The sequence below is a fragment of the Palaemon carinicauda genome, chromosome 2 (assembly GCF_036898095.1).
Source record: "Palaemon carinicauda isolate YSFRI2023 chromosome 2, ASM3689809v2, whole genome shotgun sequence".
In the NCBI taxonomy this organism is placed as follows: Eukaryota; Metazoa; Arthropoda; class Malacostraca; order Decapoda; family Palaemonidae; genus Palaemon; species Palaemon carinicauda.
In genome coordinates this window covers 152,290,486-152,316,771 of record NC_090726.1, presented here as the reverse complement: position 1 = coordinate 152,316,771, position 26,286 = coordinate 152,290,486, and the positions used below count along the sequence as shown (strand labels likewise).

Below are 26,286 nucleotides of genomic sequence, written 5' to 3'. Positions count from 1 at the left end.
GATATATGTATCATTTCATAACATGTTCCTGTTAACCCATAATTCATATATTTGTAAGTGTAAGAAAACACACATATTTTGGCGGGCTCTTTAATCTGAGTTGGCGCCAGCTTCATCATACCTTTCCGTCCGCACCTTGTAATATACTTCCGTGCACATTCAAATAAAGTATCAGTTCATCTTGGTGACGCTTGTCTCACTGTCCTTACAATATATATGTATACAAATATATGTGTATACAGTGGAACCTCTACACACGAATGTATATACATCCAAATTTTCCAACACCCGAAGTAAAATTCGATCACTTTTTCGACTGCACCCGAATTTTATTTCTACACACGAAGTAAGCAATTTTCGTCGTACCGGTTGTACCCTAATTTTTTGACTCGCGAAGTACAATTCGAACGCGTTCCTACTCTACACCCGAATTTTTTTTTTCGACACCCGAAGTAAACAATACCCGTACACTTAGATGTTACTCATAGCGCCGGATGTATTTTTTATTTCCGCCGATAGAAGGCAGCATTTCACCAGATATATTTTTTATTTCCGCCAATAGAAGGAAGCATTTTTATCCGGAGGGACCCTCAATTAGCGTGGCTTGGGACATTCCTCTGTTCTCGTCTGCTTCGTGTGGCTGTGCCCTGTGCGTTCTGCTATTAACTGTGTTTTAATCGTGATTTTTTTACGTTCATTCTTTTTCTGTTATTTTACGTAAATAATGGGTCCTAAAAGGCTTAGTTTCGAAAGTGGTAGTGGTAGTGGTGAGAAAAGCAATAAGGAAATGCTCTCTTTAGAAGTAAAGCAAGGAATCATTGAAAAGCATGAGCGTGGCATTCGCATGAGTGAACTTGCAAAAGAACATCACAATGAACTTACTACAGAGGAGCTCAAGGAACTCCATGCTATGTCTGAGCACATGAGTGATGACAAGAAAGGGATCGAGGAGGTAGAATATGTGTTAGGTTCGGCTAAAATAAAAGAGGTGTTAGGAAAATATCAAGACGTGGTCGACTACATCAACAAATACCATCCAAAAAAATGGCAGGTTTTTCATGTAGTTGCGCAGTTCGATGATGGTTCCCTAACTTATTTTCGAAACATTCTGAAAAGCTGTACCAAGCAACTTTCTATCGATAGCTTCTTTAAAAAAACTACGAAGCGAACTCGTGATGAAGAGGAAGGAAGTGGTTCAAAGGAAACGGCAAAGAGGGAAGCGAAAGAAAGTGAAACAAAGAAAACGGCAAAAATTGAAGAGAAAAAAATTAAATCAATTTTAAGTGTAGAGTGAAAGTGATTAAAATTAATCATCAAAAAGAAGAAAAGAAAATGTAAAAAAAAAAATATAACATAAAAAAATAAATAAGCTAAGTTAGGTTAAAGTTCACTTAGTGTAAGTTAGAATAAGTTACGGTAGTGTTCGTTTTTCGTAGTCACCCTCTCTACCTCCTCGCCGCCCGTCCGTCTCCTCTCTGCATAGCAAGACCGACATCTGCGCTGAACTTTCTAAGGTAAAGTGACGCTAAAAACCCGTTTCTTATTTATTATTTCTTGATAATTATTCTTTTTTTCATGTCTATTATCTATTTTAGTGTGCATTATTGTCATGTGTAATTATGCGTAGTAATTTATTAAGGAGTTATCATAGGTTTTTGGGCTCGACCACGGATTAATCCATTTTCAATGTATTCTTATGGGAAAATTCGTTTCTACAACCGAACATTTTCTACACCCGAAGTTGGTTGTGGAACGGATTAAATTCTTATGTAGAGGTACCACTGTATATATATATATATATATATATATATATATATATATATATATATATATATATATATATGTATATATGTATATATACAGTATTTATATAATGTATATATATGTATATATACAGTATTTATATAATGTATATATATGTATCTATACAGTATTTATGTAATGTATATATATGTATATATACAGTATTTATATAATGTATATATTTATGCAAATATGTATGTATATGTGTATATATATATTTATATATATATATATATATATATATGTGTGTGTGTGTGTGTGTGTGTGTGTGTGTGTGGGAACTCCCAAGCTCCAAACTCCCGTGCTTTATTTCACATAAATCGAATACACACAAGAAAACCTCCGAGCTCTGAGAATAATTCGCGACTACCGGACATTATTATATATGAACACTGAATATCAAAAGATCCCTTTACTCCACACTCAAAACAAAACTGGATGATTACTTTACTTTTAATGGGAAATATTCTAAAACCAACCTCACTTCTGTTCTAAGTTAGGGATACGAGCAATACTCTGAAATAATTATTGCTGATTGAAATAATACGTACTTCACAATATATATATATATATATATATATATATATATATATATATATATATATATATATATATACACATACACACATATATATACAGTATATATGTGTGTGTGTAATTATGTATTATAAAAAAATTATAGTTCAAAAGTAATAGCATATTGTAAATTATTCGAAATAAATTTAAATCTGAAATAGACCTTTAGACTCATGACAAAATGACACTTCATGAATTATACAATACAATCACTTGTTTCACCAGAAATTATTATATTAAACTATTTAATTTAGACAATTATTGAAAAAGAGTTGAAACTTTAACACTAGAAAAATAAACAAGAATTAGAGTACACTTACATATACGTATCTGTTACTCTTACGCCCTTTGGGCTAAAACAAGCTTTAAGAAGGGTTAAGCAAAAATGATGCACTTCCTTGTTTCACCAAATCAAACAGGGCCAGTCACAATAAAATTTACAATATAAAATGTTCTTACATAAACATTCACTTCAATACATCTAAATTAAACACAAAATATGATCAATGTTTTCAGGAAGCACTAAATACTTTGGAGGGAAAACACTATGGATGGCTGAAGAAGTGTTGTCGAGAAGATTTTTTATTTTTGGCTCTTTCAAATGTAATGTTAGGCTCGATCTCTCTCTCCTATGCAATGGTATGCCCCTGTATGTTGTCCTAAGTCACTCTGGAAACTTCCATTTGATTTAAGCAAATCGTTTCGTGCTGGTTCTCGCGGCGTCAATGATGCCAACTTACCTATTTTGAAGTATGGTTCTATTGGTGCCTGATGAAGGCAATACTCGGCTATCTCCCCCAGCTCCTCTCGTGACATTAAAAAAAAAGGCTAAGTTTAGTCAAGAACCTTCATGCTTCTTCCAATCTTGTGGAAACATGATATAATCCCTTGTGTGTGTCATAAAGTGTACCTTTTAACAAGATTACATAAGACTTCACAACCAAACTATGTGAAATAAGAATTAAATTCTTCAAAACAACGTAAATTTACATATACGGAACTGAATGAAATTATAACTAAATGAATGACGAGAGTCTTATGTAATTTGCATTCATTTACTTAATCCTAACATGATTGGAACCCACCTTACGAGCTGGCTATACATCTCATAAATCCACAAATGAAATACATGAATTAAATAATCTACTCTCATGTTAGACCAGCTTCGTAAAATAGCTCCCCCCAAATAGATATTTATTCCCGGCCATAAATCCACTGATTCAGCACGAGATAAATAATCTGCAACCACGTTCTCTTTACCGGATATATGCTTTACATTAGTACAATATGGTTGCAAACATAATGACCATCTAGTTAACCTTTGATTATTATTAATTTTTATTAACAAAAGTTAAAGGATTGTGATCTGAGTAAACCGTAATTTCTTCTCTCTCTCTGGTTCATTTTCATAAACTTCTAACTTCCTTATTGCTGTGATTAGCGCTAGCAGTTAATTTTTAACTGTCGAGTAGGCCCGTTGTTGCTTCTTCAGCTTCAATGACATAAAACAGATGGGATGAAGAATTCCTTCCTTGCCTTCTTGCAGTAGGTCAGTCCCAATTCCACTGTCAGACCCTTCCACTTGGATAAGGAATTTCTTGTTGAAATCTGGTGCTTGCAGTATCGGTTTCAATGTTAATATGGCCTTCATCTTTAAGAAGGATTCCTGGCACTCGCTGGTCCATACGAACTTTTTCTTGAGGCTAATCAAATCTGTCAGAGGTGCAATTACCGCTGAAAACTTAGGGCAAAACCGTCTGTAGAATCCTACTATTCCTAAAAACCGTCGTAATTGCTTTCTCGGGGGGGGTGTGAAGCTTTCCTTTTACCTCTAACGTTAGCAGCTATCGGGGTGATTCACCCGCTTCCAACTTTGAATCCTGAGTACTGAACTGTTGCCTTTGAAAATTTGCTCTTCTCCAGGTTAATCATCAGATATGCACCTCGCAACTTTTGAAATACCTTCTCCAGGATTCGGAGATGTTCCTCCCAGGTCGATGTCTTTATCACAATATCATCGACATATATGCCTACTCCTATCTATCCTAGAAGGTTATCCATCACTCTTTGGAAGGTGGCGGGTGCATTCATTAGACCAAGTAGCACGACTACGGATTGATACAACTCAAAAGGGGTTATAAAAGCTAATAACGATTTTGCATTGTCGTCAAAAGAAACCTGATAATAACCTTTTAACAAGTCGATCTTAGAGATGAACCTCGCTTGTCCAATGTTTCAGAGTAGTTGGGTTATGAGTGGCAATGGATAATTGTCGGCCACACTGATCGAATTCAACTTTCAATAGTCCGTACACATCCTGAAAGATTCGTCGGGTTTTTTCACGTGTAAGCATGAAGAACTGTAAGGACTAGAGCTTTGTTCGGCGAATGTTTTTTTGCAACAAATTGTCCATTTTTTTTTCTCATGACTTCTCTGTGATACGGCAACAGTCGATAGGCGCATTGTTTTTATGGTCTTTCCGTCGTCTTGAAGTGTATCAAGACAATTTCAGCGGTTTAATTCCTCCTCCTGTTCTTTGTTCAAAGGAGTTAATTTCTCTTCTTTCTAAGTTCCTAATGATGGACAAATTATTTACTTTGCTTACAGCCCCTACCTCATATCTGTCGTGGTCTTCCGTGGATGGAATGGTTTGTGCCATACATACCTGTGAAGCTTCGGTCTCATTTTCGCTTAAGTATGGTTTCAATAAGTTAATGTGTACTTTCCTTTGACTTTTCCTTCTTCCTGGTGTTTTGATTACGTAGGTCCAGTCACTGATCTCCAAAATCCGAAATGGTCCTTGGAACTTGTTGATGCGAGGGAATATCCTTATCGGTAAGAAAACCAACACATGTTGTCCTACCACAAACTATCTATTCTTACTATTCATATCCAACCTTTTCTTCATTTTTCCTTGGCTCTTTTTCAGGGTTTCGAGGGAAAAATTTCTTATCTCGCCAATCCTTTTCCTCAATTTCTTGACATATTCACCATCCGATTCATCTTGATTTTTCCATTTTTCTGTCAGCATTTTAATCGATCCTCTTACTTCTCATCCAAACTCCATTTCATTCGGGCTACATCCCATGCTTTCTTGGTAAGCTTTGCGTACCTCAAATAACATCAAAGGTAGTCCAATGTCCCATTCATTTCCTGTTTTGTTGTAGTACTTTGTTAACATACTCTTTAGGGTTTGATGAAATCTCTCTAATGCACCTTGGGGATCCGGTTGATAGGAAGTAAACAGTTTTTGTCTCACATTCAACAGTTTCATCACATCCTGAAACAATTTTGACATGAAATTTGTTCCTCGGTCACTTTGAACAATTTCCGGAATGCCAAACTTGGTTAAAAAGTCTAGTAACTTCTCGGCCATTACTTTGGCACTGATGTTCCTGACGGGTATGGCTTCTGGATATGTTGTCACTTGACACATTAAAGTTAACATATATTCGTGGCCTTTCTTCCATCTCGGTAATGGTCCCACAGTGTCAATCATTACCTTGCGGAAGGGTTCTCCTCGTGTTTCAATCGGGTGTAAGAGAGCATTCTTGAAGTACAGCACTCCTTAGGCTTTCCAGCAATCTGGCAGACGTGAAATGCATGGTAAAACTGGCTCGCATCCTTATGCATGCCATGCCAGAAAAAAATGTCTCCTAATCTTCTTCGTCATCTTTCCTATTCCCATGTGTCCCATTTTATATGGTACAGTGATCACCTGCCTTCTCAGCGGTGTGGGAATCATTATCTGACGGTATATGCCCCATTCGGCATTCCCAGGGCTATCGGCTGGTCTATGCTTACTCGTAAGCAATCGATCCTTAAGGTAATAACAGGTGGGAGACTGCAGCACCTTCATCTCATCCACCACACGGTACAATAATCCTGTTAACATCGCATCCTTCCGTTGCAATCCTATCAGCCTTTTCCGACTCACTCGTCCTACTTCTAATGCTGAGTTTTCTATATCTTCCAAGTCCATTGCTTCCTTGTCTTCCTGTTCATTCATTTGTTGTTCCTCTTTTTTTGGGCTCTCTGGGAAGCTCTTTTCATGCGTACTATCTTGGGAAACTTCTTCCGTAAATAAATCTTCCAAGTTCATCACTCTTCTTCTGCAGCCACTCTCTTCGTCATACTCTTAGTTGTCACACAACTAGGAAATGGATACTGATAGTCCTTCTCAAGTTTAGTTGTAGGACTATACTTCACCGGTTTCTCCGTTACAATGGGACAAGACACAAACAGCGCTCCACCAACCTCATTTCCCAGTAGGACTTCTACTCCTCCGACAGCCAATGAATCCTTTGCTGCAAAATCAAAATGACATGTCACCAATTCGCATGACAGCTTCAAATGGCAAATAGGTGAAACTTCCACACCTCCTATTCCCCTCAAAATGACAGAATCTCCTGTGAGAGACTGTTCCACCATTGGGTATACACCTCACATCACCACACTGTGATTACATACCGTGTCGCACAATATCTTGACCGGGATCTGCTCGCTCCCATCTAGAGCGCCCAACATACCTTCATAAATATACAGCTTAAAGGCATCCATGCTTTTTAGGGTTGTCTTATTTGTTGTGTAAACATTAACTGGTTTATTTTCCTCGTCGACCTTTCCCATTTGATTGTTCGTCTTCGTATTATGTGGAGTTGAATTACCCTTAATCACTTGGGCGACTGCTTTCGGTTGGTTTGACCGAGAATCCTTACTGATATGGCCTTTTATGCCACTCTTATAACAGACGATATTAATCTTCTGCAAGTCTTTCACAAAAACCTGAAGGAGGACATGTTGTGGTACTATCACATTTTGCTGTGGAATAGTACCAATGGTACTTCTGCTGTAGACATTGAACCATAGTTATTACTGAACTGGTTTCCATGGTTCGACGAATATTTGACACTTGGTCGGAACGACGGTTGAAACTTCATACCCAAGGAGGGTTTACGACTGATAGTATTATAATCTTAACTCAGTGGAACGACTCTTTTATCAAGTTTCTTCACCTCTCTCTCTTAAGTACATTTGAATATGTTTAGGAAATCCTTGTAAATATTGTTCCAGTAGTATCAATTCTTCTAAATCAGCCACCTCTCGTACTTTGGCAGCCTCTTTTCATCTCTTGAAACATCATCTTAGCTTATAAGCGTAATCCAGGAAGGTAATTTTCTTGTCCTCCCGCAAATTTCGGAAAATTTTATTATAGTATTCAGGGGTCATCTGATACACTTGCAACACTCTTCTCGTAATTTCTTGATACTCCTTCCTCCGGTTTTGAGACAAGCAAGATACACACTGCGTCCTTTTCCAATAAAGCCATTTATCTTGCGGTCATTCCATCGTCGACACGACCGTTTCATAATGATCAAAGAACTTGTCTGGAGCTTCTCCCGTGAATTTGGGGATCAACCTCTGTGCTTTCGCCATATCAAACAGGGGATCGTGTAATGCAAGGATCACACCTGTCTGGGTTGACAACAACCTTGCATGAGCATTCAACAGTTCCCATTCCCTTGCATATCTTGCAGTTTTTCTCTCTCCTTCTCTCTCTCTTCCATTTCCCTTGCATGCCTTGCAATTCATCTTGCCTTTTCTCTTTCTTTCTTCCATTTCCCTTGCATGTCTGGCTATTTCTCCTGCCTCTTCTCTCTCCCTTTCTTCCCCTTTTGTCATCATCTTCCACTTAATCAAATTCTCTTCTGCTGCAATTCGTCTAATCTCAGCCTCTACATTCATTTCTGCTTTCATTGCTTCAGATTCTGGGTCATCTGGTATTTGCTTCTCTACAACGTTTGCTTAGTTTATCAACGCTTCTAATGCTAGACACTTGTTTTGGGCTTTAATCATACCACTAGTTGCATGGCCACCACATGACATTAAAATAGCGAGCCACTGAGCTTTAATTACTTTAGGTTTCGACAATTACTGAACAATTGGGTTTCCCAAAAACTCCTTTATGTTAAAATGAGCCATCTTGTACTTTACAAAAAATTATACCTCTCCCAAAAATATATCCTATCAATACACGGAAGCCTATCAACACCAAACCGGTCAAACCTTTAATCAAAACACGACCCTGCTTTCTCCAACCTTTAAAACAGACTCGCTTGATCCTGGGATATAGGCACCAAAAATATATATATTATAACTAGTAAATTACATAAACTCCCAAGCTCCAAACTCACCTGCTTACATAATATATATGAACACTGAATATCTAAAGGTCTCCTTACTTTACACTCAAAACAAAACTGGGTGAGTACTTTACTTTTAACGGGAACTATTCTTAAACCAACCTCTTACTTTGGTTCTAAGGTAGGGATACGAGCAAGACACTGAATTATATGTGATTGAACTTTACACACACACACACACACATATATATATATATATATATATATATATATATATATATATATATATATATATATATATTATATATATATATATATATATATATATATATATATATATATATATATATATTCTATAAAAAAATAAAAGATCAAAAGTTATACCAAAATATGGATTATTTGAAATTCAAATCTGAACTAGACCTTAGACTCATGACTATATGACACTTCATAATTTATACAATATAACCACTTGTTTCACTAGAACTTATTATATGAAAATATTTAATTTTGATAATCAATGAAAAACGTTGACACTTTAACACTATGGAAAAATAAACTACACTTACATATATGTATCTGTTACTCTTTCGACCTTTGGGCTCGCACAAGGTTACGGAACGGTTAAGCAAAAATAAATGCACTTCACTGATTAACCAAATCACACAGGGCCAGTCACAATGAAATCTACAACATAAAATGTACTTACATAAACATTTACTTCTTCTAAATTAAGCACACAATATAACCAATGATTTGGGCATGGTCTTCGCACTCCCCAAGAAAGATTAGTTCACAAAATGTTCAGCTGGGCTCCACAAGGCACTAAAAGAGTGGGAAGACCCAGACCTACATGGCCGAGGACTCTGAACCACGAAGTAGGAGATGATGAATAGAGAAGTATTGAATTAAAAGCTCAAGATAGAGATGACTGGCGAAATCTAACCAAGGCCCTTTGCGTGAATTGGCGTAGGAGCAGATGATGATAAATGTATGTATATATTACATATGTATATATATATATATATATATATATATATATATATATATATATATATATATATATATATATATATATATATATATATATATATATATATATATATATATATATTTATTTATAAATTCTTTATATTATGCTTGATATTTCTTGAACACGTGGAAAAGGATAAAAAATTTTATAATTTTTATTTTAAAAGTTACTTAATGATATTTGAATTGGACTAACAATTAAGTTGGCGCTGGTTACCTATCCTACAACATTAAACGTTATCCCAATACCGTACCTAATATTAGATTATTAATTTCAAATATTTAACTTAGCCGGTGAATATATAATAGCTGAGCCTCCCGCGGCTCGACAGAAAAACACACAAAAACTCGCGAGCGATCGCTATGAAGGTTGCGGGTGTGCCCACTAGCGCCAACTATCGGCCAGATACCGCATATACATGTAAACAGACCCAATTTTTCTCTGTCGGCCTTAACGACAAGACGTATCAATACTCGCTGTATAACCTGGAGTTTTCTCAACATATTTGGTGAAGTACTTCCTTTTGGTTTGAGCTTTCGCAGTGCAGGTGTTTTATCTTCAACTTAAATCTTGAACTCGTTTTTGGATAGATTTAATTTTTGATGACTTTGGATTGTTTTTTTGACTTTCTTTGACTTTTAAATGGCCGACCCTTCCCTTAGTACGGAAGTGTGTTTTAGGCTTTTAGCAATTATCTTATCACGTTATAAATTGTTGTTGTTAACTATATATTTTATATCTCAACCGCCTTTATTAGGCCTCTTCGATTAGCTTTCCAATTATAATAAACATCAAGATAAATTTTAATGATTTGTTTATATGCGACCTTTCCTATTCCTCCTCTAATCCGAGAGTAGGCGGTCCTAACTTGGAAACCGAAGTTAAACAACGTTGAGCCCTTTCAATCGTAAATAACTTTTACAGAGCAAATGATTTAAAACTTATTAAATAAATATTTTTTAGTAGATATTTTATGAAAGATTTTCTTTGAATAGTCTTCGTACTGTTTCAAAGATGAACTAACGTTTAGTTTATTTATGCTACGCAGTTTGCGCTCTATCGTTACGATAGAGAGAGAGAGAGAATCATGCTTTCACTTTGCAGAAAGAGTAAATCGATTCTGACGTTTTGTTCATTCTTCTTTCAAACTTAAATGTTTTAGATACTATTTTAAAGGAACTTGTTAATTGAAAAATCCTTTCAGTTTTTTCCTTTGGTCAAATAACCTGTTTATTGACGAAAGGTAAGTGGGCTCTTCTCTTCGGTGCGAAATCAAGAGAGAGAGAGAGAGAGAGAGAGAGAGAGAGAGAGAGAGAGAGAGAGAGAGAGAGAGAGAGAGAGAGAGAGAGAGAGAGAGAGAGAGAGAGAGAGAGAGAACGTTCTGATCTTTATTCTCGTCCCAAGCGAGTAACGTTGTTCTTGAGTCAGTTTTTTACTCTCGTCCCTTGTCTCTGTACGGGGAGAAATGATAAAACGTTTTTAGTTTTTATTCTCGTCCCAAGGCACTGTACGGTGAGAGATTGAAAATGTAGTTTTGAATGAACTAGTGTTTAGTCTCCTTCCCAGCCACTGATCTTTTTATCTTAATATATGTTTACTGTTTTTTTGCTTGTTTTAATATGCTTACATTATACAACTGATTTCGCAATTATAACCTTTTGATGAGGGTAGAATTGCGTGCTTCAGGTAGAAATCAGTTTTATTCATACCTAATGTGAATTGTTGTAAAATTCGATTTCAGTGAAGTAAGTGCAAAACAGAAAATCGTAATGATAAAGTGATAATTGCGCAAAGTGTTATCAGTGTTGCGACTGAGGGTTCGTCTGTTCGTGCCTGTCGTTCACCTAGTCCGAGACCTCTTGCAAGCTTCCAAGCCCAGGGGAGAAGTAATGTCGTACGACTTATGGGTTCGAGAGGACTTGATCAGCGAACAGACGTTCCCTCTATGGTTTCAGGCGTGTCTCATCAACACCGCCCCTACCATAAGACGAGTGAGACGATTTTCTCCTCGTCATCCGAAGGCTTTTCGCATAAGAAACCGTGGAACAAGGTTTCGAGGCCCTTTAAGCGAAAGTCAGTCCTTTCAGGACAGGTCCAGCGTCCTGGTTCTAACCATTAGGACAGCTCTGACCCTATGCAGTCATCGGAAGACTGCTCGCCGCCTAAACAAAAGCGTAACACAGGCTCCGAGAGTCTTTTTGTAGGCAAGGTTTTGCAGTCACAGACGTTACCCTCGTCTCTTACTGCAACCATTCCCGTTGATCCTAAATGGGTTGTACGGCAAGACATGCAGAATAAGCTTGCCCCTCTTATGGAGGACTATTCTGTTGAGCAGGTTCACGATGATCCTCGCCGCTTAGCTGATCGAGATCTTGGCCGTCAGCCGCCCAAACGAGCCTTTGCTCGTCCTGTTGACATTGACGTTACAAAGTCACGTCAATCGTGTTTTGTAGAGCCTCACTCGATGCAGTCCCGTGTTGACTCTCAGCCGCTTGTGGACGTTCAGCCGCTGCCGCTTGCTCTTGTTGACGTTCAGGACGTTCACCAACCAGCAGAGTTGACTTGTTTTGACGTTGAGCGTCAAGCACCGCAGTCAAGAGTTGTTTTGACTGCTCAGTCTAAGCAGTCAAGGCAGTCTCGAGTTGACGTCGAACGTCCTCCCGCACCTGTTGTTGTTACTGGTCAGTCCTTTAAGCAGTTACATGACATAGCGTCCTTGACTGCTACTGATTGCTCCTTTGCGTGTGGACTCTGCTTGTCAAGCATTGCCACCACGGCAGGTCTCTCCCTTGCTTGAGACTCGGCTATTGTCGGACAAGGTTCCTTCAGATGAGGAAGTTGCTGATCCCCCTCCTACTGATATTCCCTTGAGGACTCTGTCAGACGGAGATGAGCCTAAAGCTGCTTAGCCCTCTATGGACTTTAAATAAATCATGCTGATTTTTAAGGATCTTTGTCCGGATCTTTTTGTAACTGCTGCTCCTCGTTCGCCTAAACGTCAGAGTTTACACTAGGCCTAGCTACTTCGAAGCCGTTGTTTTATAAGCTAGTGCTCTCTCGCTCTTCTAAGAGAGCTTTACGTTTGCTAGGCGACTGGTTAATCACCAGGAGGAGTTTGGGGGAGACAGCCTTTGCTTTCCCTACTTTTAAGCTGGCTTATAGAGCGAGAGTCTGATATGACACGGGAGAAGTTCTCGGCTTGGGAGTTCCTGCCTCTGCCCAGTTAGACTTCTCAAACCTCATAGACTCTCCCTGGTGCCTGGCCATAAGACGCTCCAAGATTTTATGGTTGACTACAGAGCTAGACCATCTCCTGTTAGGAGTTTTTTCGAGCGTTTGAAGTTTTGCTGTACAATTATGTCATGCATAAACAAGGCTATCAGGGATAGCTCCAATGATCTGACAGCCACATTCTCTGCAGGAACAATTCCCTCAGGGATGGCTCCAATGATCTGGCAGCCATGTTCACTGCAGGAGTACGTAAGAGGCAAGTGCGCTCAATGTGTTCATTGTCAAGACAAACTTTACGATGAAGTCTACCAGGCTGTCTTGACAGCATTAATGGAAGGCGACTGGATGGTCTCTCTCGACCTTCAGGAGGCATACTTCCACATTCCTATACACCCAGATTCCCAACCGTTTCTGAGGTTTGTTTACAGGAATGTGGGGTACCAGTTTCGAGCCCTGTGCTTTGGCCTCAGTCCTGCTCCTCTCATGTTTACGAGGCTCATGAGGAATGTGGCAAAATCCCTCCATCTATCGGGGATCCGAGCCTCCCTGTACTTGGACGACTGGCTTCTCAGAGCATCGTCCAGTCTTCGCTGTCTGCAGGATCTACATTGGACGTCGAGTCTGGCCAGGGAGTTGGGACCTTTGGTCAACCTAAAAGTCCCAACTGATCCCATCCCAGATTATTCTATATTTGGGGATGGAGATTCGCAGTCCAGTTTTTTGGGCTTTTCCGTCTGCCACCCGAATAGAACAAGCCCTGCTCGAAGTCTAAGTCGGATTTGGGTTGGGGTGCGACCCTGGACGGTCGGGAATGCTCGGGTCTGTGGACCTCAAGTCAGAAGAGCATGCACATCAACGGCAAGAAGCTATTAGCAGTCCACTTGGCCTTGATGATATTCGAAAGCTTCTTCGAAACTAAGTGGTAGAGGTCAACTCAGACAACACCACAGCTTTGGCGAACATCTCCAAGCAAGGAGGCACACACTCCTTCACGCTGCTCGAGATCGCAAGGGACCTTCTCTTATGGTCAAGAAATCGAGGCATCTCCCTGTTGACGAGATTCATCCAGGGGGACTTGAACGTCTTGGCAGACTGGCTCAGTCGGAGGGGTCAGGTGATACCCACTGAATGGACCCTCCACAAGGACGTGGACAAGAGTCTTTGGGCTACTTGGGGTCAACCCACCATAGACCTCTTTGCCTCCTCGTTGACCAAAAGGTTACCAATCTATTGCTCTCCAGTCCTCGATACAGAAGCAATCCACATAGACGCGTTTCTACTGGATTGGTCTCTTCTGGACTTATATGCATTCCCACCATTCAAGATAGTCAACAAGGTACTGCAGAAGTTCGCCTCTCACGAAGGGACAAGGTTGACGTTGGTTGCTACTCTCTGGCCCGCGAGAGAGTGGTTCACCGAGGTACTTCAATGGCTGGTAGACTTTCCAAGAAGTCTTCCTCTAAGGGTAGATCTGTTACGTCAGCCCCACGTAAAGAATATCCATCAAAGCCTCCCAGCTCTTCGTCTGACTTCCTTCAGACTATCGAAAGGCTCTCAAGAGCTCGAGGCTTTTCGAAGGAGGCAGCCAGTGCGATTGCAAGAGCGAGGAGAGCTTCTACCATTAGAGTATACCAGTCGAAGTGGGAAGTCTTTCGAGACTGGTGCAAGTCAGCATCTGTGTCCTCGTCCAGTACCTCTGTAGCCCAAATCGCAGATTTTCTTTTCATCTGAGAAAGGTTCGCTCCCTTTCAGCTCCCACGATTAAGGGCTACAGGAGCATGTTGGCTTTGGTCTTTCGACATAGAGGCTTAGATCTTTCCAACATTAAAGATCTCCAAGATCTCCTTAAGTCTTTCGAGACCTCTAAGGAACGTCGTTTGGCAACTCCTGGATGGAACTTAGACGTGGTCCTAAGGTTCCTCATGTCAGACAGGTTTGAGCCATTACATTCAGCCTCCCTGAAGGATCTCACCCTCAAGACACTTTTCCTAGTGTGCTTGGCTTCGGCTAAAAGGGTCAGTGAACTTCATGCCTTCAGTAAGAACATCGGCTTTTCTACAGAAAAAGCCACTTGTTCACTTCAACTTGGTTTCCTGGCCAAAAATGAACTGCCTTCTCGTCCTTGGCCTAAATTTTTTTATATTCCTTGCTTATCAGAGATCGTAGGCAACGAACTGGAAAGAGTATTATGTCCTGTTAGAGCTCTTAAGTTCTATTTAGCTCGTACTAAGTCATTACGAGGTAAATCTGAGGCATTATGGTGCTCAGTTAAGAAACCATCATTGCCTATGTCAAAGAATGCTTTGTCATATTTTATCAGATTTTTAATACGAGAAGCTCATTCTCACTTGAATGAGAAAGACCGATGTTTGCTTAAGGTTAAGACGCACGAAGTTAGAGCTATAGCAACCTCCGTGGCCTTCAAGCAAAATAAATCTCTGCAAAGTATTATGGACGTGACTTTTTGGAGAAACAAGTCAGTGTTCGCGTCATTTTACTTAAAAGATGTCCAGACTCTTTACGAGGACTGCTACACACTGGGTCCATTCGTTGCAGCGAGTGCAGTAGTGGGTGAGGGTTCTACCACTACATTACCCTAATTCCAATATCCTTTTTAATCTGTCTCATGAAATGTTTTTAATATTGTTTTTTGGGTTGTACGGAAGGCTAAGAAGCCTTTCGCATCCTGGTTGATTTGACGGGTGGTCAAAGTCATTTCTTGAGAGCGCCCAGATTAGGGGTTTGATGAGGTCCTGTTGTATGGGTTGCAGCCCTTAATACCTCAGCTCCTGGGAGTCTTTCAGCATCCTAAGAGGATCGCTGGGCTTCGTGAGGAAGACAGACTAATAAGGCAGAGTAATCGTCTAAGTCAAGTTCCTTACCACGTACCTTTATATATTTGGGTTTTGTTATGATATAACTGTCAAAAACTCTAAGCATATATGCTGTAAACTTAATTAACTCTGGTCTCTACCCACCACCATGGGTGTGAATCAGCTATTATATATTCACCGGCTAAGTTAAATATTTAAAAATGATATTTTAATTATAAAATAAATTTTTGAATATACTTACCCGGTGAATAAATAAGTTAAAGGCCCCCCCTTCCTCCCCGATAGAGACCCAGCGGGATGAGAAAAATTGGGTCTGTTTACATGTATATGCGGTATCTGGCCGATAGTTGGCGCTAGTGGGCACACCCGCAACCTTCATAGCGATCGCTCGCGAGTTTTTGTGTGTTTTTCTGTCGAGCCGCCGGAGGCTCAGCTATTATATATTCACCGGGTAAGTATATTCAAAAATTTATTTTATAATTAAAATATCAGATTTAATTTTTCTTTACCTCAAGGGAAGTTATTAGTTCAAGTGGAGAGTGAATGAAGTAGCTTTATTAAGCAATAATGCATAACCGTTCTAATAGGCCACTGAAATTTCTTTTTCAGCCTCGCCAAGTGTTGATGGATTTGTCATCAAAGTTTTACACTTTGGTGCCTCATAATTTTGGTCGAAACACACCTCCAGTGATGGATACTGATGCAGTTGTCAAAGAAAAGAAGGAAGTAATGTTAACATTGAGTGACATTGAACTCACTCAGTCTCTCCAAAAAGAAAAGGTAAGGTTACGGCCACTAAGGTTTGTTTAGTCTATGAATAAAGTTTGTTTGGTTTACAACAGTTGTCATGTGAAATTTTATCTTGGAATGTGCTGAGATATTGGTTTGATAATTGCATAGTAATGGGAGTATTTAATACTCCATTTATTAGCAGTGAATTGATGATCCTATGCATCTTAAGGCAATAATACCTCCGCTCAAACTTGAATGACTTCAGTGACAAATGCAAAATCTTCTTTACAAATTGGAATATTTATACTTTTATGTTGAGAGGCTTAAGGTGCAGATAATCTTTAAGAAAATTGGAAATTGCCATTCTTTGCATGATATCTGTACTTTGAAGATGATTCATACATGATCGACAATGGTAAAAATTGCAAATTTTTCAGTCATGGAAAGGATAGAAAAAAAATCAATTGCATTATGGTTTGTTAAACTTCGGGGTGACATAAGTTGCATTTGAATTTAATGAAATAATGCAATGTGCCATTGAAGATTTTTTTAGTTTAATTCTTAGTCCGTCAGTCATTAAATGGGCTCATTTAAAAAGAAATATGTGCCTCCAGAATTGTTTATCTAACATATCCCGTGGTTCAAGATATACTTTGATCAGTGAAAAAAACAATCACAAGGTACATTGATCCCAAGAAAAGTTTTAAAAATTCTATGCAAATTTGACTGTAAAGATTTCTCAATATTATTTTACCTTGCTTTGAAAGTAATAATTTGTCAGTCCCCATTCAATAGATCATAATCAGTTGTTTTAGTTTCAATAATTATGGTTTCTGAACTTAACTTGTACAGTACTGTATAACACTATGTTTTTGAGGATTTCAGTATTTCTAACAGCTCTAGCTATCAAAAATACTAATATCTCTTATTGCCTCCAATAGTTTACTAATATTTTCCTTCTGTGCATTTTTGCACCCTGAAGCAGCAAACTTGAATTTTCATACACTTAAAAAAAGGAGTCAATAATGGTAGCTTTGAAGCATGTCTATATTTTTTATGAGTGACCCTGTAGCAAAACTTCTAAAACATTTTTTTTAATAAATAGAGACTCTTCACTTTAATGAATCCTTTAATATGACTTTAGGTAGGCACACATTTGTGTGTGTGGATACAGTCATTTAGGTCCCAGAAGAATGGCTAAGCTATTGTCACACAGATAAGTAGTGAATTGTCTGAATAAAAAGTTCTGGGATGAAGATGCATACAGAAAACCAAGGCTTCAAGGGAGATGGGACCCTGTTAAGAAATTATCATAGTAATAGTATGTTTAAGAGTCCAAATAAAAAGTAAAATTTAGACATAGAAAAATTAGGAATAGTCATTGAGGCCTTGGAAAATAGTAAAACATATGGCAAAAATATGTGGACAGTCTGTAAACTCTGAAGGTGTTTATAGTGTTGGCCCAAAGTTCATTCTATCTACAGTAGATGATGTGTGACAGAAAATCACTAAAGGTAATAGTAATACGGTGTTAAGCAAAAAACCTTTGCCCAAAGAGAAAATATTCAGGAATTTTATAATTAGTAAAGAAAAGAATAAATTGGAAAATTATGCAAAACACTGCTTGACTACCCTTTTATTTAGGACTGAATCTTGATGTAAAAATAAATATAAAAGATAACAAAGTCAAGAGAGAATCCGATTGCCTGAACTAAAGCAAAACTTTGGAGAAAAATTTAATGGGATCCCAGTACAGCAGGAACTCTTGGGAGGAAGAGGTCACCTGCATCTTAAACTGATGAAGAATGCTAAGTTCCCCAAGTTGAAGGTGCTGGTCAGAGCAAACAATTTTTTTTTTTTTGTTGGGGGGGGGGGGGTCGCGGGTTCTGTAGATTATTAGAGAAGAATCCTTCAAAAGAAATACTCTTAGCATATCATTGAAAGGAGACTAGACAAAGTGTTGAGAATATTTGGTGTTGAATGCACAGAAATCTAGAAACAGTAATACATATCTGAATTAAATCTTAACACTGCCTAAAGTCATTTTTTTTCCTAAGGATGAGGCTGGCAGAAGCAGAAGCAGTCTACTCTTTTTAACCATGTTAGATTGGTATGGTTGAATGGGAAATGAAAGCTTGGTTCCAGAGGCATGTAAACTAACCAGAACATGTGGATTCTATAATGTCAAAGTAACATTCCCTACCTAGATGAACCATAGACTGGGCTCAGGTAAATTCAGTATCTAAAGAAATTATCAAATGATAAGTGAGGAAATCTTTACTTTTTAACTCCAAAAGCCTTCACAATATTGAAGACCATCACACAAGCTCTAGATTCAGAATGTAGAACTTTATTTCAAACTATGAGGCCCCTGAAAAAAAAAATTATCCGAGAATGACGGAAAGGGAGAATTTTAACAATAGATAGGTATTGAACCTGGTTTTTTCTGCTGGACTGGTTTCCCAAATTAAGGCCCCATGGATTGTAGTATTCTGCTTAACAATCCTTGGATAAGCATATTTGGATATTTTAAATGAAAATTGTGATAACAATCATAAGTGTCTTATACTAAAAAAAAAAACGAACCAGTAATATGTAACTCCAAAAGCATTTTTTCCTTTCAAAACTTGTATTTGTGAAAACCCTTTTTCATTATACCTATTACACAAAACCACTTATTTTTTACACTTTTATCTTAGTTTCCACATTTACTATGATAACCAAATTATCTAAGGTTTAGTAAGTTATGGGTAAACTTCAACACATTACTACTGCTTGTTGGTATTATCTTTTTAGGTTTTGTTATTTTGGCTGCTATTTTATTACTTTCCATTCTAAGTGGTGAAAATTTTATTAATGTGCTTATACTGAGATTTAATATTTTTAATTAAAAATGTACTTTTACATTTACAGTATATTGCTCTCGTGTTGTTCATTCTATTACCTGCTTTTAAGTGGATGGGGATTTTTTTTTTTTTAATAATATTTTTGTATTATATATTTCAGGCTGATTCAACAGTTGATCCAATTCTTGAAAAGTACCAGATGTTGGACTGTAAACTCGAGTATGTTAGCAAGAAGGATTCAGAGTTCAAGGTACGTAACATTATTAATTTAGTTCCCATCCTTTTTATATTGTATGCTACCATATATACATACCAAAGTTGCTAGACAACATGAACAAAATCCCAAGTTTTACCAGTTTCTTGACACAAATCAAGCGAAGATGATATAGAAGGATGTATATTGATTGGTAAATGTCAGACATGGAAGGAATAAATATCTTGATGATAATTATCTAATGGCCAATTTTATGATGTTATTGCAATAAACTGCATAGCACATGTTTGTGATAAAAGTACCATACATATCAGTTTGTGGTTTGTGTAGCACACTAGTGCATTATAGAATATAGCAAGTACAGTTAACAACATATACATAAGTGAATAAGCTAGTTCCTTTTTCTCATCAAAACCCATCTATATATTCATCATCATCATCATCATCATCTCCTCCTCGTACACCTATTGACAAAAAGGTCCTTGGTTAGATTTCTCAGTCGTTTCTATACTGTATATTGAAGAAATATATACAGTATATGTATATATATATGTGTGTACATTATATATATATATATATATATATATATATATATATATATATATATATATATATATATATAAATATATATATATATATATTTGTGTGTGTATATTATATTATTTATATATATATATATATATATATATATATATATATATATATATATATATATATATATATATATATATATACATACATACATACATACATACATATACCAAAGGCACTTCCCCCAATTTTGGGGGGTAGCCGACAACAACAAGAAACAAAACAAAAAGGGGGACCTCTACTCTACGTTCCTCCAGCCTAACCAGGGACCCAGCCGAGTTCAGTTGGTACTGCTAGGGTGCCACAGCCCAACCTCCCACATTTCTACCACAGATGAAGCTTCATACTGCTGAGTCCCCTACTGCTGCTACCTCCGCGGTCATCTAAGGCACCGGAGGAAGCAGCAGGACCTACCGGAACTGCGTCACAATCGCTCGCCATTCATTCCTATTTCTAGCACGCTCTCTTGCCTCTCTCACATCTATCCTCCTATCACCCAGAGCTTTCTTCACACCATCCATCCACCCAAACCTTGGCCTTCCTCTTGTACTTCTCCCATCAACTCTTGCATTCATCACCTTCTTTAGCAGACAGCCATTTTCCATTCTCTCAACATGGCCAAACCACCTCAACACATTCATATCCACTCTAGCCGCTAACTCATTTCTTACACCCGTTCTCACCCTCACCACTTCGTTCCTAACCCTATCTACTCGAGATACACCAGCCATACTCCTCAGACACATCATCTCAAACACATTCAATTTCTGTCTCTCCATCACTTTCATTCCCCACAACTCCGATCCATACATCACAGTTGGTACAATCACTTTCTCATATAGAACTCTCTTTACATTCATGCCCAACCCTCTATTTTTTACTACTCCCTTAACTGCCCCCAACACTTTGCAACCTTCATTCACTCTCTGACGTACATCTGCTTCCACTCCACTATTTGCTGCAACAACAGACCCCAAGTACTTAAACTGATCCACCTCCTCAAATAACTCTCCATTCAACATGACATTCAACCTTGCACCACCTTCCCTTCTCGTACATCTCATAACTTTACTCTTACCCACATTAACTCTCAACTTCCTTCTCTCACACACCCTTCCAAATTCTGTCACTAGTCGGTCAAGCTTCTCTTCTGTGTCTGCTACCAGTACAGTATCATCCGCAAACAACAACTGATTTGCCTCCCATTCATGATCATTCTCGCCTACCAGTTTTAATCCTCGTCCAAGCACTCGAGCATTCACCTCTCTCACCACTCCATCAACATACAAGTTAAACAACCATGGAGACATCACACATCCCTGTCTCAGCCCCACTCTCACCGGAAACCAATCGCTCACTTCATTTCCTATTTTAACTCATGCTTTACTACCTTTGTAGAAACATTTCACTGCTTGCAACAACCTTCCACCAACTCCATATAACCTTGTCACATTCCACATTGCTTCCCTATCAACTCTATCATATGCTTTCTCCAGATCCATAAACGCAACATACACCTCCTTACCTTTTGCTAAATATTTCTCGCATATCTGCCTAATTGTAAAAATCTGATTCATACAACCCCTACCTCTTCTAAAACCACCCTGTACTTCCAAGATTGCATTCTCTGTTTTATCCTTAATCCTTTTAATCAGTACTCTACCATACACTTTTCCAACTACACTCAACAAACTAATACCTCTTGAATTACAACACTCATGCACATCTCCCTTACCCTTATATAGTGGTACAATACATGCACAGACCCAATCTACTGGTACCATTGACAACACAAAACACACATTAAACAATCTCACCAACCATTCAAGTACAGTCACACCCCCTTCCTTCAACATCTCGGCTTTCACACCATCCATACCAGATGCTTTTCCTACTCTCGTTTCATCTAGTGCTCTCCTCACTTCCTCTATTTTAATCTCTCTCTCATTCTCATCTCCCATCACTGGCACCTCAACACCTGGAACAGCAATTATATCTGCCTCCCTATCATCCTCAACATTCAGCAAACTTTCAAAATATTCCCCCCACCTTTTCCTTGCCTCCTCTCCTTTTAACAACCTTCCATTTCTATCTTTCACTGTCTCTTCAATTTTTGCGCCGGCCTTCCTTACTATCTTCACTTCTTTCCAAAACTTCTTATTCTCTTCATATGACTGACCTAGTCCCTGACCCCACCTCAGGTCAGCTGCCCTCTTTGCCTCACGTACCTTGCGCTTTACTTCCACCTTTTGCTCTCTATATTTTTCATACTTCTCTATACTATTACTCTGCAGCCATACATATATATATATGTATATATATATATATATATATATATATATATATATATATATATATATATATATATATATATATATATATATATATAAATATATATATATATACAGTATATATATATATATATATATATATATATATATATATATATATATATATATATATATATATATATATATATATATATATATATATATATATATATATATATATACAGTATATATATATATATATATATATATATATATATATATATATATATATATATATATATATATATATATATATATATATATATATATATATATATATATATATATATATATATATATACAGTATATATACACACATACATACATGCATACACTCAGCAGAATGGCTCCTTCTATAAAGGTTTCAGGATAAGATGGACCAAATCCAGATAAGTATACCTCAGTTTTATCCGTTCCAGGAGTAAGCCCGTAACTGAAAATAGTCGTAAACCAACAGCATTTTTTCCCATAAGAAATAAGAGGAATTTACTTAGTAACACATCCATGAAAACACAAACACTCAATTTTGAAGGTTTGTAATGTTATTTAAAGAAAAAATTGTAACTCCTATTGTCAGGATTAGATACAAAATAAATTACAATAAAAAGTACAAATATTGGCACAGTAACTTGTTCTTACCTTTGAGGAGCTTTGGAGCTTTGTGCTTGGTGTTTGGGGGACGAGAGAGAGGGAAGAGGAGAATAGGTTACTGCTTGGAGGGGAAATCTCCATCTACGAGAACTTTGGGTAAAATATTGGGAGTTCTTTCTCTGGAACTGCATTCACTATCACTAACTAAATAACTTTAATTTAGTATTTTTGGACACTTTGCCATGAAATTTTACACTCTTAAGTTCAAAGTTGACAAGGAACCTATTTAGAAATGACTTTTTGTCTTTTCTTCGAAATGTTATAGAAATGGGGCCTTATGTTATCTTTAATTAGGTTCGCTGCTCCCCTGCCAAAGCCTTATCTAGGTAATGTGTTTTTACAAACTTTTACATGGTTTCCAACATTTTTGAAATTTTCCTTATATCACTCGAAGCTTGAGGTTTGTCACCCTGTCTTTCCTTCTCCTCAGGTGGAATATCCTCCACAGCCTCTAATTGCTTTTCCTTATGCAACTCCAAGAGGTACTCTCTCTGTTCTTCAAGCATGTTGGAGATATCATCAATGTCCACCTCCAACCCCTTTGTTTTGCCCAAGGACATAACTTCATAGGTTCAACCCCCTCAAAGTTTCTTCCATTCAGAATTAAGGATTCTCGTGGTGTCCTTTTCACTGACTTTGTCAATGATTTTTAGGTAGCTGATGATGTGGACATGTTCTTTCCAAAGCTCTCATGGGATGATCTTGGTTTTTTCAGTGACCTCAAAACATCACTAACATTCCCTTTGTTTACAGTACAATTTCTTAACATTAGAGACCACCTGTTAATCCATGGGTTAAAGAAGTAGAGTGGTTGATGACACCAAGAGCAGAAAAGGCATCAACTGAGTGGAGAACTGTAAATAGTAGATTGTTACTAGCAAAGTTCAAATTAAAGGAATGAAATATGTGTGTTATAGTTTGCTATGCCCAACAAATGATTCCCTTGAAGAAAGAAAAGATGAATACTATGAAAAACTGCAATGTGTAATAGATGAGATCCTAGAGACATAGGAAAATTGCGATTGGCGACTTCACTGCTAAAAATGGCAGTAATAATCAAGGAATAGAGAATGTGATGGGTGTCGGGGGTCTTGGTGAAGATGCAAATGAAAATGGAGCACATAAGTTTTTGCTCCGCAAACAATCTTGACATTGGAGGTGCTCTTTTTCAACACAAGAACATCCACAAGTATACATAGACTTCACCAGTTGGGAATTAAAAAAATCAGATATGTCACATTGCCATTAATAAAGAGAGAAAGAGGACTCTGAAAAATTAAGAAGCCATAAAGGTGCAGATATTCTTAGTGATCACCAGCTCCTCATTTACCTATGTTTGATATACCTAAGCTTTTAGAAGAGGAACACAGAGACACATTTGCAATTAATTGTAGGAATCGATTTGCAGTCTTAGAGATTTTAAGAGATGAAGAGCACACAATAAATGAAGAATGGTGTGATATTAAGAACATCTATCAGTCAGTTGGTAGTGAAGTCTTGGGACACGCAGTTACAAGGAGAAAGCCACGGATATCAAATACTTGTGATACTATGAAAAGGAGACAAAGACAGAAATTGATTGTGGAAAGTTTTCGAGGAAGTGATGAAGATTACAAGGTAGAGCAAGCCAAGTATCCCAGTATTGATAGTGAGGTCATAAGAAAAGTCAGGAATGACTGGAGAGAATATTTAGACAGTAAAGGAGATGAGGCTGACAAAGCCATGAATTCAGGAAGTGGCTATGGTGTAAGAATTGCTCATAGAATTATTAATAAAATCTCTAAGGGGGCAAAGAAGAATAAGCATATACCCATCAAAAAGAGAGATGGCTCTGTTATAGCAACAGAAGATGAAGAAAGATAACATTAGATGGAACATCTTAGTGAGGTTAGGAATGGGAGATATGAAGAGAATAATTTGATTGATTTACCTGAAGCTGATAAAGACCTTGATGTGCCTATCAATGAATTCAGTGTGTTTGAAGTCAAAGCTATCTTATAAAACTAGAGATGGAAAGCCCCTGGATACGATGGAATAACTGCCGAGATGAAACTAGCTGAAAATGAAGTGGACTCCCAGACTACTTACAAGATTATTTTGTCGAATGTGGCATGAAGAGGCAAAACCTGATGAATGGGAGTTAGGAGTGTTGGTGAAAATAGCTAAAAAAGGAAACCTGACTGATTGCAATAATTACAGAGGCATAACACTTACGTTAGTTGTTATGAAAATATATAGTATGCTTATTCTAAAGAGACTGGAGAGAAAGATTGAGGAAAAGCTGAGAGATGAACAAGCAGTAGTTAGAAAAGGTAGAAGTTGCACTGACCAAATTTCCATTTTGAGATATGTACAACAATCCGTAGAATATAGAAATCCCCTTTTGATGGCATTTGTGGAAAATGAAAAAGCCTTTGATAGTGTGCACCTGCTAATTTTGTGGAGAGAGTGCGCTCTTATGGAATTCTTCATAAATATGTAAATTTTAATAAGTCTGTTCATGAGCATAGCAAGTGCAAAGTTAATGTTGGAGTCTAATCAAATGAATTTCGAGTGATCAATGGAATACTCAATGGGAATGTGTTTTCACTTATGTTTATCATCCTCCTCATTGATTTTGTAATGCGTAGAACAGTCAGTGATGGTGGAGAAGGATTGGACTGGATTGGTGATGGGAATTTAGCAGACCTAGAGTATGCTGAAGATTCTATTCTTGTTAGCTGAACACCACAGGATTTGTAATGCTTGCTTACCAGAATGCATGAAATATCACTCGTGTTTGGGCTGAAGATAAATAGAAGAAAGACAGATGATGAGAGCGGAGTATGTAATGATGTTGCGTGTCTGCTGTTTAAGCTGGTGAACAGTTGGCAAGGCCAGCATGGCTAACAGAGAGGAAGGAGCTTCAGCTTGCCATTCATACACAGCATCTTTGTTATTGCGTGGCTACTTGGCAACCTCAAACTGTATGAGAACCTCTGCGAAGTACAAAATGAAAATCTTGAAGGTCATTTTTTCCTCTCCTAGGAGTACTTCCAGTACAAGACAAGGGCATTGAAGAGTGCCATCTGAAACACGTAAAGGACTAACTTCTTTGTCTACTTGCTGGTATGCCCTGTTAACTGGTATTATTTGATCATTTGGTTAAAATAATCAACACCACTTATATTGTTGTCCCAGATGATCTTTCAATGATGCAACTTCAATCTTTAATGGTTGCCTTTTTGCTGATGTTTGTGATCCTCCAACTCTGCATTATGGATGGTGGTTAACAGTTTCACTAGGGTTACATCCTTCCAATT

General features: G+C 37.7%; 1 protein-coding gene across 1 annotated transcript in view; it reads left to right on the top strand.

Annotated features, from left to right (window-relative positions):
* LOC137628022 (protein mono-ADP-ribosyltransferase PARP3-like) overlaps positions 1-26,286 on the top strand; it is a 398,487-nt gene that overhangs the window by 241,314 nt on the left and 130,887 nt on the right. The window contains exons 8-9 of the mRNA XM_068359393.1: positions 16,230-16,400; positions 19,359-19,448. Coding sequence (XP_068215494.1) covers positions 16,230-16,400; positions 19,359-19,448 — 261 coding nt within the window. The remainder of the gene's footprint in view (positions 1-16,229; positions 16,401-19,358; positions 19,449-26,286) is intronic.